The following is a 17,428-nucleotide window of genomic DNA, read 5'->3' as shown; positions in this document are numbered from 1 at the left end:
TTGAATTTTATTTAATTGATTTTGAGCATGTCTATACTTACAATTGTTGAATTTTGAATGATGTGAGAGTGAGAATGTTGTTTTAAAATAGTTTGACTAGTATTGGAAATTTGAGGACTGAGTCTTTTGATATGTGTTTGAGTATAAATTTCAAAGCATATTTTGGGAATCATTGTCGTAACTGTTAGCGGAGGTAACGACCTAGGTTTCTCATACACCTAGTAGTTTTAATTTCAAGAGAAGAAGTCTATTCGCTAGATGAAATAATCAGTGCACGGAGAGGGCAACTAACAAGATATGGCTACCTAGTTGGTATTTTCTTTTGTAAGCCAAATGAATATAAGTAAGCACAAGAGATTCCTAACCCATATTACAATGGAGTTTGTACAAGAAATTCATTACAGGATAAACTAGAGCTACCCAACAGAAACTAAACAAAACATTAAAAGCAGGGGCGGAGCCAGGATTTTGACACCGGGGTGACTAAATATCAAATAAAAAATTAATTTTGTTTTCTTTTATCTAAACAATGTTTATTTTTGAACTTACTTTTACGTATAATTAATATCTTACAAATTTAATTTTTTATCCTTTATTTTATCAAACTTCATTATATTAAACATAATTTTATCAAACAATAATCAAAATGATTTGATATTTTTTTATAGGCAAATGTTAGTGGTTAGTTGTTAGTAAATTCTTCAAAAAAAAATATGTGTAAATGAATTGAGATGAGAAAGTGTCCAATTATGATATTATGTTTGTGTATAAATATATAAAATTTTCAAATATAAGGATAAACTTCTTCCAGCATAGTGGAAAACATGCCTATGAAACTTTTAGCCTAGGAGTAGGAGGTTCGATTCCTAGTCCTATCATTTATTCGAACCCACGACATGTAGAAAATCCTTTCATGTGCAAACCGCTACGCCATTGTGCGTTACATGATCTATTCTACGTTGAAAATTATATTAATTATCACCGGTGCTAGAAGAAAAATATACATAGTTTCGAAATGAATATCGAAAAGACTCGGGGGCGCGGAGCACCGGTAAGCCACCCTTGTGGCTCCGCCCCTAATTAAAAGGCACAATTCCAACAAGTTCCAGCCCCTGCTTATTTCCCATCAAATATGTGGTTCTGTCCAAGATAGAAAGAACGTGAACCATTATGCAGTTTTGTGATTCTGGTTATGACAATTCATTATATGGCTCCAAAACCTCCATTTGTGTGAAGAAGGAGAAACTTCAACTAAGAAAAGAAATTTTAGTGAAATTTAACGTAATTATGATTATAAAAAAGAACCATATAGAACACCATATAAGAGGTTAGTAGTAAAATATAGAAACATACTAAATTTAGACTGTAAAAAATAGAAGAGAAATATTAGTAGAATGGTTGAACGAAATGACATTATTAACTGCCTCAAAAGAATATGAAGGAATATCAAAAAGAAAATATACTTAGACTAGCAATATATAAAACAACAGGAAATTTAAGAATTGTAAACTTGTTATTTTTATTTTTTTTTATATACAAAGAATGATAGAACGGAGAGATAATACCTTCAGATATCGGATATGGCGTCAATGACATGCTGAGGAGGCCAACAAAGGGCCACTCCCATGTAGGAGCGCCGGGGGATCTCTTCGAGGAGAATTGCCCACCAACTAGGATTTTACTGAATCCAGGGGGATTTGAATCCTCGACCTATGGGGAGACGAGAGTTAAACCCTGAACCGGTAATCGGTTGTGCCAACCCAAGTTGGCAACTATACCTGGTCATTGAAACACATCAAACTCATAAGCTGCTAGATTTAATAATCCACAAAATTCCTATCTAATGTCACATTGCTCATCAGTTAAATTTGTACCTAAATAGGTGTGAATGAAAATTTATTGTTATTCAAGTTGAAGTTACGTGTACTATGAAGAAAGGAATTACATCAAGATAGCAGTAACATTTTCCAAGTGGAAATTCTAACTTATAATTCCCTTAAGGCTGGAAGCTTAAAATGGTTAATAACAACTATAACTCATCACGAAATTTCCCTTCCCCCGTTGGTCCTTGTTGCTGATGTTTTTGAAGATAATTAATAGCTAATGAGGCATGAAGTGCAGCTCCATAAGGAAGACCTTCTTCATCGATCATGAGATACGGTGAGTGCAAAAAATGAGGCCGGTGATCCTTCTGAATCCCAAGAAAAAAGAAGTAGCCAGACATGACCTTTTGATAGTATGAGAAGTCTTCAGAAGCCGTCATTGGCGGCATGTCAATGTGAACTTTATCTGCACCGAGCAAATTCACCGCAACATCTCGAAACTGCTCGTGCAAGCCATCATCATTTATAGTTGGAGGATAGGAAGGATTCACTTCATCATGGAAGTTGACAGTTGCATTGCACCTCTGCACAGCTGCTTGTCCAACGATAACCTGTGTAAATGTACCATTTCTTAGCCCCTATCAAGATTGCAGTGAAATTACAGTACAAGTGTAAACATTTTTTTTGTTGCAACATAAACTCATAAAAGCTTATAGTTGATCCTGTGAAAGATAGCATTACTTATAGTTTTCCGTAACAATTGAGTTTGGCAAAATCATGCATATTCAAGCCATCAGATAATTTAACAACGAGAAAAAAGATAAAGAAAAAAGATTGTTGTATGGTGATGATGTATAGTATAGAAAAGATCATCATTAATTTCAGAAATCAATTTATGCTAGCAGAATGAATCTATTCTTCTACATGACATACCTGCTCAATGCGGTGTCTCAGGTACTCCAAGCTTTCTGTGGTAAAAGCTCTAAAGGTTCCATCAATTGTGACATAATCTGGAATAACATTGAATGCACTCCCAGCTTGAAACTTTGCAACCGTCACAACCTATGTGAAGAAGACAAGGAGGATTTTGGACATAAACAAGTAAATGAGTGGCCATGGCAAACAATGGAAAACTAAGAATGAACTAAATTTACCTGGGAGTCCAAAGGATCAGCCTCGCGAGAAACAAGGTATTGTAAGCTAATAACTACATTCGAAGCCGCCAAAATCGGGTCAACAGCAGTATGAGGAATAGCTGCATGACCTCCCTTTCCATTGATAATTGCTTCAAACCGACCAGACCCTGCCATTAAAGGACCAGATCTAGAAGCCACTTCACCTACTGGAAGCGTAGGTAGCACATGCAATCCAAAGATAGCAGATACATTTTCCAAGGCTCCAGATTCAACAATTTTCTTAGCCCCTGCAGCTCCTTCCTCTGCTGGTTGGAAAACAAGAACAACAGTTCCCTATTTAGACAGCAAAGTAACCAACTTATCAAGGATCCATGGGAGGATGATGATTGTTCTGGTATAACAAAATGTTAAGGGGGCAACTTCAAGATCAAGATTGTATTACAATAGACAGAACAGATTTATTAAGGTGCATGATAGATGGCAGAAAGCTTGTAATTTACCAAAAAAACAAATTTACATGATGGAATAATTTGGCATCAATTTTCTGAAATGACAGAAACCAAAAAGGTACTTAGGTTTGACATAAATGCAGTTTTCTTTAGAGAAAAAGGTAAATAAATCATCAAAAGGACCAGACAGTAGGGACCAGTGACCACATGTGGGAAGAGTAGTATCTAAAAAAAAAACTCAAAATAGAAACAGAGAAGGCAGTATAAAAGGTCACACCTTAATCTCATTTTCATGCTGTTTGAGAATCTTAGCAGCACCAAGAAGCATTGTAGTATGAGCATCATGACCACAAGCATGCATCTTTCCATCTACTTGACTCATGTGCTCCCACTCCACCATTTCCTATGGTTTATAAAAACATTGTCAAATGTCAATAAAATTTGAGGAAAGAGAAAACAATAATCTTTGTTATCTCACCTCCAGATAGCTAGAACTGAACCAACCCATAAAAATTTCAGAAATCAAAAGTCAAAACCCTGATTCTAAATTTCTGAAAAAAAAAAGTCAACCCATCTTTATCAAGAAAAAAGGTAAATAGAATTTATGAAACCTACTTGCATGGGAAGAGCATCTATATCAGCTCTTAAGGCAACAAAAGGTGACTTTCCAGACCCTATGAAGCCAATAACACCAGTTTCTGCAACAGGGTGTTTATAGGGGATCCCCAACTTATCCAATTCTGCTCTTATGACTTCACTGGTTTGAAATTCTTGATAGGCCAATTCAGGAAACTGGTGTATCTTCCTTCTGATAGTGAGCATCCAATCAAAAAGCTCAGGTTTCTTGGCAGTGTCTAGGAACTTTGTGAAGAGCTGATTTTGTGTGAAGGAGGAATCTGCTAATGAGAAAATGGGTATTGCAGCAAAAACTTGCAAAGTGATGATGAAAAAATGGAAGCATTTGAAGGAAGCCATGGTTTGTTAACAGCGAGTAACCAGAATGTACAGAGTGAAAGTGAAAGGGTCGTGAGTTTCTTTTCATAGAAGATTGCGGCAGGTCCCACTCCGTAGGCAAAGTTATTTTACAGAGGGAAGGAAAATGTGTGTTAATTTTCCTGACATTTTGAAATACATTTCCAAAACTTAGGCACAATTCAATTCAGTTTAGGAAAATAGGAGGTTTAGTTGTTTAAAAGTAGAAAATTTAGGCACATTTTATGTGTAAAGTTTTTACTCTTTTTTGTACAATTAGATCTCCAAATGATGACTTAATAAGTAATAAGAGAGGAGGGAAAAGATTCAGGAATCAATTCCTACATTTAAAAGATTAGACTGAACTAAAATTTATCCTTTTAAAAATAGGGAAAAGTTTGGAGAATTTTTTTTTACAAAACTTTCATTTATTTATTTTGTGAAGTTTCTAGGGGTTTTGTGGAATTTTAAACTTTCAAACAAGGGACCTCCCTTCTCTTCTTTTTTTCCTAAGTTCACCACGTGAGCTACCCTTCCCCCTCCCTTCTCTTCTCTTCCTCTTTCATTCTCTTCCCCCTATAACTATTTAAGATTTGTTTGTATCTCATAAGTGTTTCATTGAGGGGTTTTATTAATTCACACTAAATCTAATTTTCTATTTCTATCATTATCATTTTGGTCTTAACTTTAGTGTGTGAAGAAAACAATATTCTTGATCAACGGCTCATTTTCTAATGAGTTTTTTAAATCCCATGTTAATAACTTAAATTCTTTTTAAGTGAAGCAATGATATTTAAGATCGTGAATTTGTACGAACATAAATAAGTGCGAATGAAGAATTATTGTCATGTGCATTGAAATCATGTGTAAAATTAAGAACTAGATTACGACAGGACAGGAATAACATTTTCCAAGGGGAAATCCGAACTTATTATGTAGGCCTCGTCTGATTACTAATCAAAAAACATGAAAAAGGAAAAATTAGATATCACGTCCTAAAACATTTTTTCTTCACAAAAAAAGTGGCATAAACGTACTTAATGAAAAACGAAACGTGCAACCAAAAGGGTCTATAATGTCTAACAACAGTTACCATTCATTTATTTTCTCTTCCCCTTGCTGATATTTTTGAAGATAGTTAACAGCTAACGATGCATGAAGTGCAGCTCCATAAGGAAGCCCTTCTTCATTGATCATGAGATACGACGAGTGCAGCGAATCAGTCCGATGATCCTTCTGCATTCCAAGGACAAAGAAGTAGCCAGGAAGAGCCTCTTGATAGAAGGCAAAATCTTCAGAAGCTGTGACCAGCGGCATGTCAAAGTGAACCTTATCAGCACCGAGCAAATTCACCGCGACATCGCGAAACTGCTCGTGCAAGTCACCATCATTTATAGTTGGAGGATATAAAGGGTTCACTTCTTCAAGAAAGCTCACACTCGCGTTGCACCTCAGCACAGAAGCTTGTGCAATGATAACCTGCTCAATGCGTTGTTTCAGGTGCTCCAAGCTTTCTCTGGAAAAAGCTCTAAATGTTCCTCCAATTGTGACATAATCTGGAATCACATTGAATGCATCACCTCCTTGAAACTTTGAAACTGTCACAACCTATATATGTAAATAAGTGTGAACCATGAGTAGCCATGGCAAACGAACTTAAAAATTTAAGAGACTTAAGCTTGTTTATTATAAACAGTTATCAGTCATATCTTTAATCAATGTGAGATTTCTTAATAAAAAACAGAAATTACCTGGGAGTCCAAAGGATCAGCCTCGCGAGAAACTAGATATTGTAAGCTAACAATCACATTAGAAGCTGCCAAAACAGGGTCAATAGAAGTATGAGGAATAGCAGCATGACCTCCCTTTCCAATTATTTTTGCTTCAAAGGTACCAGCTCCTGCCATCATAGGACTAACATTTTCCAATGCTCCAGATTCACCTACTGGAGTCGTAGGTGCCACATGAAGTCCAAAGATAGCACTAACATTTTCCAATGCTCCAGATTCAACAATTTTCTTAGCCCCTGCACTTCCTTCCTCTGCTGGTTGGAAAACAAGAACAACAGTTCCCTGTTTAGACAGCAAAGTAACCAATTTATCAGTGAAAAATAAAGCAGAACATAACAGATCACAGAAAGGAAATGGAAAACAAATTAGCTACACTAAACATTATAAAAGGCCTAACTTGTATCTCTTGTTCGTGTTGTTTGAGAATTTTTGCAGCACCAAGAAGCATGGTAGTGTGAGCATCATGACCACAAGCGTGCATCTTTCCAGGTACTTGACTCTTGAACTCCCACTCCACCAATTCCTGAGGATTATATATGCATTGTTAATTAATTTCAACAAAAAATTTAGGAAATTAAAGGGAAAACGATACTCTTTGTTGTCTCAATAATCCATCTCATAAGAAATCAAAAGATAAAACTTCAATACTACCTGTATGGGAAGAGCATCCATATCAGCTCTTATTGCAACAAAAGGTGATTTTCCAGTTCCTATGTAGCCAATAACGCCGGTGACTGCAACTGGGTGTATATAAGAGATGTCCAACTTATCCAATTCCCCTCTTATTCGTTCACTGGTCTGAAATTCTTTATAGGCCAATTCCGGAAACTGATGTATCTTCCTTCTGACTGTGAGCATCCAATCAAAAATCTCAGGATTCTTGGCAGTGTCTAGGAAGTTGGTGAAGAGCTGATTTTGAGTGAGGGAGGAATCTGTTAATGAGAAGATGGGATTTGCAGCAAAGACTTGCAAAATGACCATGAAAAAATGGAAGCATTTGAAGTAAGACATGGTTTCTTTTGGTGTGGGAGGGAATATTGAAATGAAGAACAACCAGAACCAGAATGACAATATTGAAAGGCAAGCAACCTCCTCTTATAGGGGATGGAAAATCCTTTGTAACATTTTGACATCTCATTCCCTCCATCCCATCAGTTGAAGTAAAATTGTGTCACATTAATTATAACTTTTTTCAAACGAACATCTATATATATTAGAAAAGAACAACTTCTAGCATGACGTGTCGCTCTCACAGGCCAAGTTAGTGACGTGTCGCTCCGAGATTAATTCTCACTTAATTATTTACACGTCAGCTTTTCCACCTATTAATTCTCATTTAATAATTTACACATCAGCTTTTCCACCTTGGCCTTATTTGCCACATGTGCCATGATTTTTCTTTACCTTATTTCTTCTTTAACATTTTTTCAATTGCACAACTCACTGTATCTTTTCAATTGCATCTCGGTAAAAAGTCTGCTAGGGTTCCACTGCCTTTCTCCTAGCGCCGCCCCTCCTTGTGGTCGCCGGTGGACTCACTTCGACATCAACCTTCTACTCTCTGAGGCTCACTCCTTGCACCGTCGTCGTCTCCGTCTCCGTCTCCGTCTACCGCAACCATCGCCGACAGGTCTATCTCTCTCTCCCCTCCCCTATGTCCATAGTGACGTGTCAGCACCAGATTAATTCTTAGTGACGTGTCAGCACCAGATTAATTCTCATAAAAATTATTCCACGTGTCAATTTGTTAGAGGGTATAATATTATATAATTTTCAATTGATATATGTTTTAATTTTATATATTCTAAAATAATTGATTGATATTATTTTAAAAGATTTTAAAAGATAAGATTTGGTCTTTTAATTTATTTTAAATGTATTTTTAGAATATATTAATTAATTTTTATTGAATTTTCGAATTTTTATTAATTCAGGATTTTATGAGTTTTTATTGTGATTTGCTAGATTTTGTTAGTTTTTATCTATCTTTAATTAGTACATTTTTTAATATTAGATTTGATTGGAATTTAGGTTGTTTATTTCTTAATTTTATCTTAATTTATCTTATTATTTATTTAATTTTAATTCTAGGAAATATTTTATTTTATTTTAGATTTATTTTTAGAGTATATTAATTAATTTTTCTTGAATTTTCGGATTTTTAATTAATTCAGGATTTTATGAGTTTTTATTGTGATTTGCTAGATTTAATAGTTTTTATCTCTCTTTATTTACTACCTTTTTAAATTTTAGGTTTGATTAGGATTTAGTTTAAACACGGCAAATATACAACCCGATGGTCCACCAGTACACTCCATTTGCGAAGTTGGTGCCCTCAGCGAGGATGAAAACAATTCCGCTTCGGGTACGTTCTATCCGTAGTTATTCTAATAATCAATTAATAAATCGATGTTACGTTGCGTTCGGTAGCCATGATTACGCGTTAACTTCTTTCATCTAACTGCATAACTAATTGGGTTACAACTTGATTCATTTCAGATAACGACCGTATATTAAAAGAACGGTAACGATATACATTATCAATCCTAATGAAATGCTACTTTAGTCTTTGTCATCTCCAAATTTCCCAATGCTCATGATGGAACATCCCAAAACCCATGTGGATCGTATCTCAAAATTGCCTAAAGAAATTATCTATGACATTATGAGTCGACTCACTATGTTAGACATTGCTCGAACAAGTTGTTTATCCCGGGCATGGAAGAGTTTTGGTGTTTCCCTTCCTTACTTGAATATCGACTGTCAAGAGTTTGGACGTCATGGCGCTGTTCCTTGTGGGTGGTTCAAGGATTTCATGGAACGTAAAGTGAGGAGCATGAGCACCCAGAAAGAACGTTTGGTTATGTTCAAATTCAAGCTCTGCTTAAATTATTGTTAAGCCAAAATTACAAGTACTACAATTCTCGACACCATGGTGCAAAAGTGGTTTCTCGACAGAAAGGGTTGGGCGAAGCCGGCAACTCAGCACACGATGTCCCTCAAAGACAAGTTAGTAAAAGCCATAACTCGACACACTCAGAAGATGAAGAAATCTCGATCATCTTAATGGAAGAGGCAGTTACCGAATAACAAGCAACTACAAGCACGTGCGTACACCCACGATGCCACGAATAGCAACGGTTGCCCACGACTCAGAACCATCCACGTGGCAATAGAGTCACGTGCGCGAAGACCATCGGCTAAACGTGGGGTATGGCGCCAAAATTCAAAACCCACGAAGCCATCGTGCATCCAAGGAAAACCGCCAAGAACATGGACAGAAAGAACAATATAAATAGAGGAAGCAGCAGCAGAAGAAAGGGTTCCCAACTAAAAACTCTGAAAATTCACCAAAAGCTCTAAACGTCCGCATCAATGAGACTTCGAGAGCAGAACGTGGTGGAGGAGTATGTTGCAGAACCAACGCTTTAGTTTCCCTGCATTTCAGTTTGTTGATTTCCAGTTCTTGTGTGTAGCTTGTTTTGTCGAAATTTTCTTTCATGTTATTTTAGTTTGCTTGACCGTTTTGTAATCGACTCATATTCAATAAAGTCCAGTTTCGTTTGAGTTGCTTATTGTTGTCGAGAATACACTCTTTCACACATTACACTTTGGCAAAGCGTTTTCTCAAAAGAACCCCGAATCTAAACTTCCTTTAGTCGAACTAAGAGGATATTTGTTTACCAAAAATCCGTGTAAACAAATTGGCACGCCCGGTGGGACCGTTTTTGTGAAAACTAAGTTTTACAGAAGCATTTTGTGTGTTTGGGTTTATTGCATGCTATTTGGTATTTGCTACTTGTCTTGATTGTGATTTATATGCACCTGAGAAGTGGTAAGACTTTGAGTATGGCAAGTAATCGAGGAAGAACCTCTCCTCAAGGATCTAACGTGGGTAATCAGAGTAGCCCTGGGGGAAGTAGCGGTAACAATAATGAAGAAGCTTCTACTGGAATGGGGCATGGCACTAGTATGCCAACCCAGAACGTGGCAATTTCTGCAGTTGCAGAAATGCCTGTATCTACATCAGTACAGGCACAAATTGTTCCAACGATTACGAGAGACATGCCTTATGGTATGCCTACGTCCATGATGCAAGGCATACAAGGCACGTATTCGCCGTTCCCTGAAAATGTTCCCCCATTCAGCATACCCCCTTTTGGGGCAAATGGAACAATGCTAAATTTGGGGAGTCGAGTTAGCCCTCCTATTCCTGGATCCAGTTCACAAGTTTATTTATCTACAGGTATGAATACTAGTTCACTTCAAGCCATTAGGCAACAGGTAGATGACAGTAACCATGAAATGGTTAACATGTTATCTCGACAGATAGGTGAGCTAATCAACCCTGTGCTCCAAAATAATAATGCCAATAATCAGCATTTGGCACGACAGATGGATCGTTTGGCGACAGCCCTGGGGGCACCAGTCGAAATCCAACCGGCACCAGGGATTAACCAAATCCCGTTGCCTAACCATGTCCCTGCCCCTGTGCGCTACCAGGCGCCGCAACGCCAAGAGATGAGGGCAAACCCTTTGTACGAGGCAGTGCAGCCGCCATTGCAAAATGTATATATGGTAAACAGGGAAGAACACGCTGATGGTGTGCTAGAAAGAATTCGACACCAGAACGCTGGGGGGCAACAAAACGTTGCTGCTGTGGTGGAGCAATTGTTGAACCAACATGGTTTCAACGTGGGTTTCGCGAATAGACCCCATTTTGTGTAAGCCTTTACAGAGGAGGTTCTCGAATCAGAACTTCCTCGAGGCTGGAAGGTCCCCAAATTCACTAAGTTCTCGGGGGATTCAGGAGAGTCCACGGTAGAACACATAGCCAGGTACCAAATCGAAGCAGGAGACTTAGCCATCAATGAAAATTTAAAAATGAAGTACTTCCCGAGTTCTTTAACCAAAAATGCATTTACCTGGTTCACCACCCTCGCTCCTAGGTCAGTCCATACATGGGCTCAGTTGGAAAGAATTTTCCATGAACAGTTCTTTAGGGGAGAGTGCAAAGTAAGTTTGAAGGATCTGGCTAGTGTTAAAAGAAAGCCAGCAGAGTCTATTGATGATTACCTAAACAGGTTTAGGATGCTTAAATCCCGATGTTTCACCCATGTCCCTGAACACGAGCTAGTTGTCTTAGTCGCTGGTGGTCTAGAATATTCCATTAGAAAGAAAATCGACACTCAGTATATTCGAGATATGTCTTTACTTGCAGATAGAGTGAGGCACATCGAATTGCTAAAGGCCGAAAAGTCAGAGGAAAGGGCCAAGACTACTAAGTGGCCAAAGAAGGAGAAGGTAGCGTACGTAGATGCGGATTCAGTAGGTCAGAGTCCATGTGTCTATCGAGAAGTCCCGGCGGACGTCGATTTGAATGACGTCAATCTGGCTGAACTTCAGCCAGGGGATCCTTATGTTTGTAAAGCATTGAAACCACGTGAAAACAAACTTGGGGAGGAAAACCCCAAGAACACGATTCCTGCTGTGAAAACTTATACTTTTGATGTGGCCAAATGCGATGCAATTTATGATATACTTGTGTCTGATGGTTTGCTTGTGGTCCCTAAAGACCAAAAACTTCCTTCTCCTGAACAAAGGAAAGGGAAGAAATATTGCAAATATCACAACTTTTTTGGTCATTGGACCTCACAATGTGTTCGTTTCAGGGACCTTGTGCAGGGAGCATTGGACTCAGGAAGACTCAAGTATGATGAAAAAGCCAAAGGTCAAATGAAGATCGACTCTGATCCACTGCAGATAGCTGAGGCCAACTATGTAGAGCCTTTCTACATTGGCATGGTCGACATTTCCGAAAAGCTGAGTCTGGGTTTGACGCTGGGAGAAGTAAGAGAAGAAAACATAGCTGTCGAAGAACCAGAGGTTGAGAAAGAAGTGAACTTGGAAGAGGTTTACCCCAAGGCTGGAGAAACCCTTGTCGAGTTTCTATCCCGCAGCAAAAATGGCGAGAAAGAAGTTATGTTGTGCCCTCGATGCAGCGCTGTTTTCGACAAATCCGCAGCCAAGGCCTATCAAGATTCAGAAATGAAAAGGCATTATCAGAGGAAGGCTCCTGTATCCAGGAGACTGAAGTACCCTCACGAGGAGTGGGTCGAGAGAGACCAGGAACTCGATGGCCATAAAGGCCAGAAAGCAAGCAATAAAGACAAAACTTACCTCCCCAATGCTGGATTGCCAAGAAACCAATGGTTCGTGCCAGCGCCTCCAAGGCCAAAACCATACCCTAAGTGGCAGAAAATCGACTTAGGCCAGGGATCCTCTTACATCAACAATTCCCGTGTGTCACGAAGCTACTCCTATGGCTCTGGGAACTACTATGCTCCTGAACAAATGACCAGGACTCAGTTCAGGCGTTTTCTGAGGAAAAGGAAAGCTGAGAGGGAAAGAGGTGGCAAGTTCCGTTCACTATGGGACATAAAGCCAGAAGACAACTCTCGCAATGAACCTAGTGTGGCGTCGATTATCAACCAGCTGGACCACGCCATCAAACAAGGAACAACCGTACCATCAAATCCAGCTAAGAAAAAAGGGAAGGATGTTGTCGAAGATGAGGATGAAGACATGCTCGAAGATTTCGACGATAGTGATGGAGAAGAGCTTAACATCATCTGCATCGTGTCCATCCTACCTGCAGAATTCGATAGAATCTCAGAGGTCACTGAAAGCGAGGAAGACTACTATGTCGACGACGAACCAGATGACAATCCTTTGTGTTATTATGTGATGCAGAGAGGATCTGTCGAAGATGAAAGAGCTATCTTCCAAAGGTCAACCGAGCAAATGAAGAGCCATTTGAAACCGCTATTTGTTTGGGCCAGAGTCGAAGAGAAGGGTGTTAACAAAGTCCTTGTCGACGGGGGAGCTGCAATCAACCTCATGCCCGGATTTATGCTCAAGAAGTTAGGTAAAACTGAAGCGGATCTAATCTCACATGACATGGTGCTTTCTGATTATGAAGGAAAGACAGGTTCTTCCCTAGGGGCAATTATGTTGAACATAACCGTAGGAACAGTACCCGTCCCACATTGTTCATTGTGGTCCCTTCAAAGGCCAATTACAATTTGCTGCTGGGAAGAGAATGGATTCATGGCGTGGGGGCAGTGCCTTCGACCTTACACCAACGTATATCCATTTGGAAAGCTGATGGAGTCGTCGAAAATGTACAAGCAGATCAAAGCTACTATTTAGCAGAAACAAGCTACGTTGGTAAGAAGAATTTCGAGAAGAGTTTAGCCACAATTGCTCCTTTAGACACAGTGGCTAGCCAATACTTCAACCCCTACTCAGAGTACTCAGTAACGTTGGATCCCATCCGGGGCCTAAACCTCAATGAAGCATGCAAACCTGATGCCATGAGTGGATGGCACAGTGATGAAGAGAAAGATGCCACTGTTGGGTGGCAAGCCAATGATAAAGATGATTAATTCGAGCATGGCTCGAATTTCGGCTTACGCAGCCGAAAACAAAATAAGAACGGCCTTGGAGGCCGAGAGGATGGCCAAAGAAATGGCTATAGATGAAGCTAGTGTCTCAATCCTGCCCGTCGAATTGACACCCCAGGAGGAGGCAACAACGAATAAGGATGACACATGCATAGAAGAAAACGAGTAGAGTGCCGAGGAATGCGGATTCGAGGACCTTTGCAATCTGAGGCTAGATTGCATCTATGATGACGGCCCATTGGGCTTCGAGAAGCCAGTGGTCGATGTTTCCAAGAAAATGGAAGCGCAAGACCCTTTAGAAGAAGTGGACCTGGGTGATGGCTTAGTAAAGAGGCCAACGTACATCAGTGTTCTCATTGACCCGGAGCTAAAAGACAGGATGGTGAAATTACTCAAGGAATTCAAAGACTGTTTCGCTTGGGATTACGATGAAATGCCTGGCCTCAGTCGAGGAGTGGTGGAATTGAAGTTACCCATTAAAGAAGACAAGAAACCAGTCAAGCAATTGCCCAGGAGGTTCCATCCAGATGTGTTGGTGAAAATCAAGGAAGAAATCGAAAGACTCCTCAGGTGTAAATTTATCAGAACAGCTTGATATGTGGACTGGTTAGCCAACGTGGTTCCAGTAATCAAGAAGAATGGAAAGATGAGAGTTTGCATAGATTTCCGAGATCTTAACGCTGCCACTCCAAAAGACGAGTATCACATGCCTATTGCTGAGATGATGGTGGACTCAGCTGCTGGTCACGAATACTTAAGCTTGTTGGATGGTTACTCAGGCTACAACCAAATCTTCATAGCAGAAGAGGACGTGTCGAAAACAGCTTTTCGATGTCCTGGTGCCTTGGGGACATACGAGTGGGTGGTCATGCCATTTGGGTTGAAAAACGCTGGCGCGACCTACCAAAGGGTAATGAATACCATTTTTCATGATTTTATAGAAACCTTCATGCAGGTTTATATTGATGACATTGTGGTGAAATCCCCATCAAGGGATGACCATTTGTTGCATCTAAGGAAATCCTTTGAGAGGATGAGAAAATATGGCTTGAAGATGAATCCCCTTAAATGTGCCTTTGGTGTTATTGCAGGTGATTTTTTGGGTTTTGTGGTGCATAAAAAGGGCATCGAGATCAACAAGAACAAAGCTAAAGCCATTCTCGACACTAGTCCACCAACCAGCAAGAAACAACTGCAATCACTATTGGGAAAGATTAACTTCCTAAGGAGATTCATTGCTAACCTCAGTGAGAAGACCAAGTCATTTTCCCCACTTCTTCGACTTAAAAAGGAAGATGCGTTCCGCTGGGAAGCAGAGCATCAAAAAGCGTTCGATGAACTCAAAGCGTACTTGTCTAGCCCACCTATAATGGCACCACCTATAAGAGGAAAGCCAATGAAGCTGTACATCTCTGCCACGGATGGAACCATCGGAAGCATGTTGGCTCAAGAAGATGAAGATAGCAAAGAAAGAGCCATATTTTACTTAAGCAGGGTGTTAAATGATGCAGAAACTCGATACACCATGATCGAAAAATTGTGTTTATGCTTGTACTTCTCTTGCGTAAAGCTGAAATATTATATAAAGCCAATCGATGTAATGGTTTTTTCTCATTATGATATAATAAAGCACATGTTATCCAAACCTATCTTGCACAGTCGAATTGGTAAATGGGCTTTAGCCCTAACCGAGTATTCACTAACTTATGCCCCACTAAAGGCAGTTAAGGGACAAGCAATTGCTGACTTCCTGGCAGACCATACTTTGCCTCAAGAAATCATAACTTACGTAGGCATCCAACCTTGGAAGCTATTTTTCGACGGTTCTAGCCATAAGAATGGTACTGGGATCGGGATGTTCATAGTATCCCCAAGGGGCATCCCCACGAAATTCAAGTTTAGGATTAAAAGTAACTGCTCAAACAATGAGGCTGAGTACGAGGCATTAACATCAGGCCTCGAGATCCTGATAGCCCTTGGGGCAAAGAATGTCGTCGTAAAAGGGGACTCTGAGTTGGTAATAAAGCAACTTACCAAGGAATACAAGTGCATTAGTGAAAATCTAGCTAGGTATTACACGAAAGCTAGCAGTTTGTTGGCCAAATTCGACGAAGCTAGGCTAGGTCACGTTTCCAGAGTGGACAATCAAGAAGCCAATGAATTGGCACAAATCGCGTCAGGATATATGGTCGATGAATGTAGGTTAAAAGAGCTTATCGAGGTCAAAGAAAAACTAAACCCCTCTAACCTCGACATCCTGGTCATTGACAATATGGCACCTAATGATTGGAGAAAGCCAATTATCGATTACTTGCAAAATCCTGTGGGTACTACAGATAGAAAGACAAAATACAGGGCAATGAGCTATGTCATCATGGGAAACGAGCTATTCAAGAAAAACGTCGACGGAACACTACTGAAGTGTTTAAGTGAAGACGACGCGTTCATAGCGATCTCGGCCGTTCACGACGGGCTATGTGGTGCCCACCAGGCAGGAATCAAGATGAAATGGATCCTATTTCGACAAGGGATGTATTGGCCTACTATTATGAAAGATTGTATGGAGTATGCCAAGAGGTGCCAAGATTGTCAGAGACACGCGGGGATACAACATGTGCCAGCAAGTGAATTACACTCGATCATTAAGCCTTGGCCATTCAGGGGTTGGGCTTTAGACCTAATTGGCGAAATTAACCCATGTTCTTCTAGGCAGCATAAGTACATCATAGTGGCTATAGATTACTTTACCAAGTGGGTAGAGGCAATTCCTCTACAAAATGTGACCCAGGACACGGTGATCGAGTTCATTCAGAATCACATAGTGCACCGCTTTGGGCTACCTGAGTCACTTACTACAGACCAAGGCACAGTGTTTGTAGGCCAAAAGGTAGCATCATTCGCAGAATCTTGGGGTATAAAACTCCTAACCTCGACCCCCTATTATGCTCAAGCGAATGGTCAAGTCGAAGCGGCCAACAAAACGTTGATCTCCTTGATTAAAAAACATGTTGGTCCGAAAACCTAGAAACTGGCATCAAACGTTAGGCCAAGTGCTTTGGGCTTACAGGAATTCACCTAAGGAATCTACCGGAGCAACGCCTTTTCGACTAGTATATGGTCAAGAAGCGGTATTACCAGCAGAAGTATATTTACAATCGTGCAGAATTCAAAGGCAAGAGGAAATTCCAAGTGAAGATTATTGGAGTATGATGCTTGACGAATTAGTCAATCTCGACGAAGAAAGACTATTGGTGTTGGATACCTTAACCAGGCAAAAGGATCGCATTGCTAAAGCTTATAACAAAAAGGTTAGAGCTAAGTCTTTTATGCTTGGTGATTACGTATGGAAGGTCGTCTTACCAATTGATAAAAAAGATAAACGTTATGGAAAGTGGGCCCCAAACTGGGAAGGCCCTTTTACAGTCGAGAAAGTACTTTTAAACAACGCTTATTCGATTAAGGAATTAGGAAGTAATCGACAAATGACGATAAATGGCAAATATTTAAAAACGTATAAGCCAACATTGCATGAGATAAACATCGAATAAGGAAGTAAAAGAAAATAAATTGCCAAACGCGAATGTTTTATTGAGTAGAATAGAGCATTACAACTATGGCAAAGGAATTTTAAAAGGGAGGGTTGGCCCTACAACTATTGTATCTGGCCCTAAGAGGCTCTATGCGCCTCAAGACATCCTCTTGTTGGGATTCCAGTCGCGATTTCTCCTGTCGAATATCCAGCTCTTCACGGGCAGTAGAAGAAAGCTTGTCCACCAAGGTTTTCAGAGCTCC

The 17,428-nt window shown here is 39.7% G+C and overlaps 2 protein-coding genes across 2 annotated transcripts; both read right to left on the bottom strand.

Moving 5' to 3' along the window:
• Positions 1-1,881: 1,881 nt before the first annotated feature.
• On the bottom strand, positions 1,882-4,457 carry LOC130746608 (IAA-amino acid hydrolase ILR1-like 4). Its single transcript, XM_057599288.1, has 5 exons — positions 4,024-4,457; positions 3,686-3,811; positions 2,978-3,292; positions 2,757-2,885; positions 1,882-2,434 (listed from the first exon to the last, which is right to left on the bottom strand). The coding sequence occupies exons 1-5, from the start codon at positions 4,381-4,383 to the stop codon at positions 2,030-2,032; spliced, it is 1,335 nt and encodes a 444-aa protein (XP_057455271.1). The 5' UTR covers positions 4,384-4,457; the 3' UTR covers positions 1,882-2,029.
• Positions 4,458-5,469: 1,012 nt separating this feature from the next.
• On the bottom strand, positions 5,470-7,181 carry LOC130744880 (IAA-amino acid hydrolase ILR1-like 4). The gene is made up of 4 exons (XM_057597040.1): positions 6,822-7,181; positions 6,568-6,693; positions 6,132-6,452; positions 5,470-5,988 (listed from the first exon to the last, which is right to left on the bottom strand). The coding sequence occupies exons 1-4, from the start codon at positions 7,179-7,181 to the stop codon at positions 5,470-5,472; spliced, it is 1,326 nt and encodes a 441-aa protein (XP_057453023.1).
• Positions 7,182-17,428: the final 10,247 nt, after the last annotated feature.

The sequence above is a fragment of the Lotus japonicus genome, chromosome 3, assembly GCF_012489685.1.
Source record: "Lotus japonicus ecotype B-129 chromosome 3, LjGifu_v1.2".
Classification (NCBI taxonomy): Eukaryota; Viridiplantae; Streptophyta; class Magnoliopsida; order Fabales; family Fabaceae; genus Lotus; species Lotus japonicus.
Note: the sequence above shows the minus strand (reverse complement) of the source record. Positions and strands in the feature narration are given on the sequence as shown.

Bases quoted from the DNA above. Each gene is read 5' to 3' on its own strand.
- LOC130746608 (XM_057599288.1), bottom strand. From the start codon at position 4,383: ATGGCTTCCTTCAAATGCTTCCATTTTTTCATCATCACTTTGCAAGTT. The intron at 3,293-3,685 runs GTGTGACCTTTT...CTGTCTAAATAG, and splicing joins AGCATGAAAATGAGATTAAG to GGAACTGTTGTTCTTGTTTT. The intron at 2,886-2,977 runs GTAAATTTAGTT...TTCTTCACATAG, and splicing joins CTGATCCTTTGGACTCCCAG to GTTGTGACGGTTGCAAAGTT.
- LOC130744880 (XM_057597040.1), bottom strand. From the start codon at position 7,181: ATGTCTTACTTCAAATGCTTCCATTTTTTCATGGTCATTTTGCAAGTC. The intron at 6,694-6,821 runs GTAGTATTGAAG...TATAATCCTCAG, and splicing joins TGGATGCTCTTCCCATACAG to GAATTGGTGGAGTGGGAGTT. The intron at 5,989-6,131 runs GTAATTTCTGTT...TTACATATATAG, and splicing joins CTGATCCTTTGGACTCCCAG to GTTGTGACAGTTTCAAAGTT.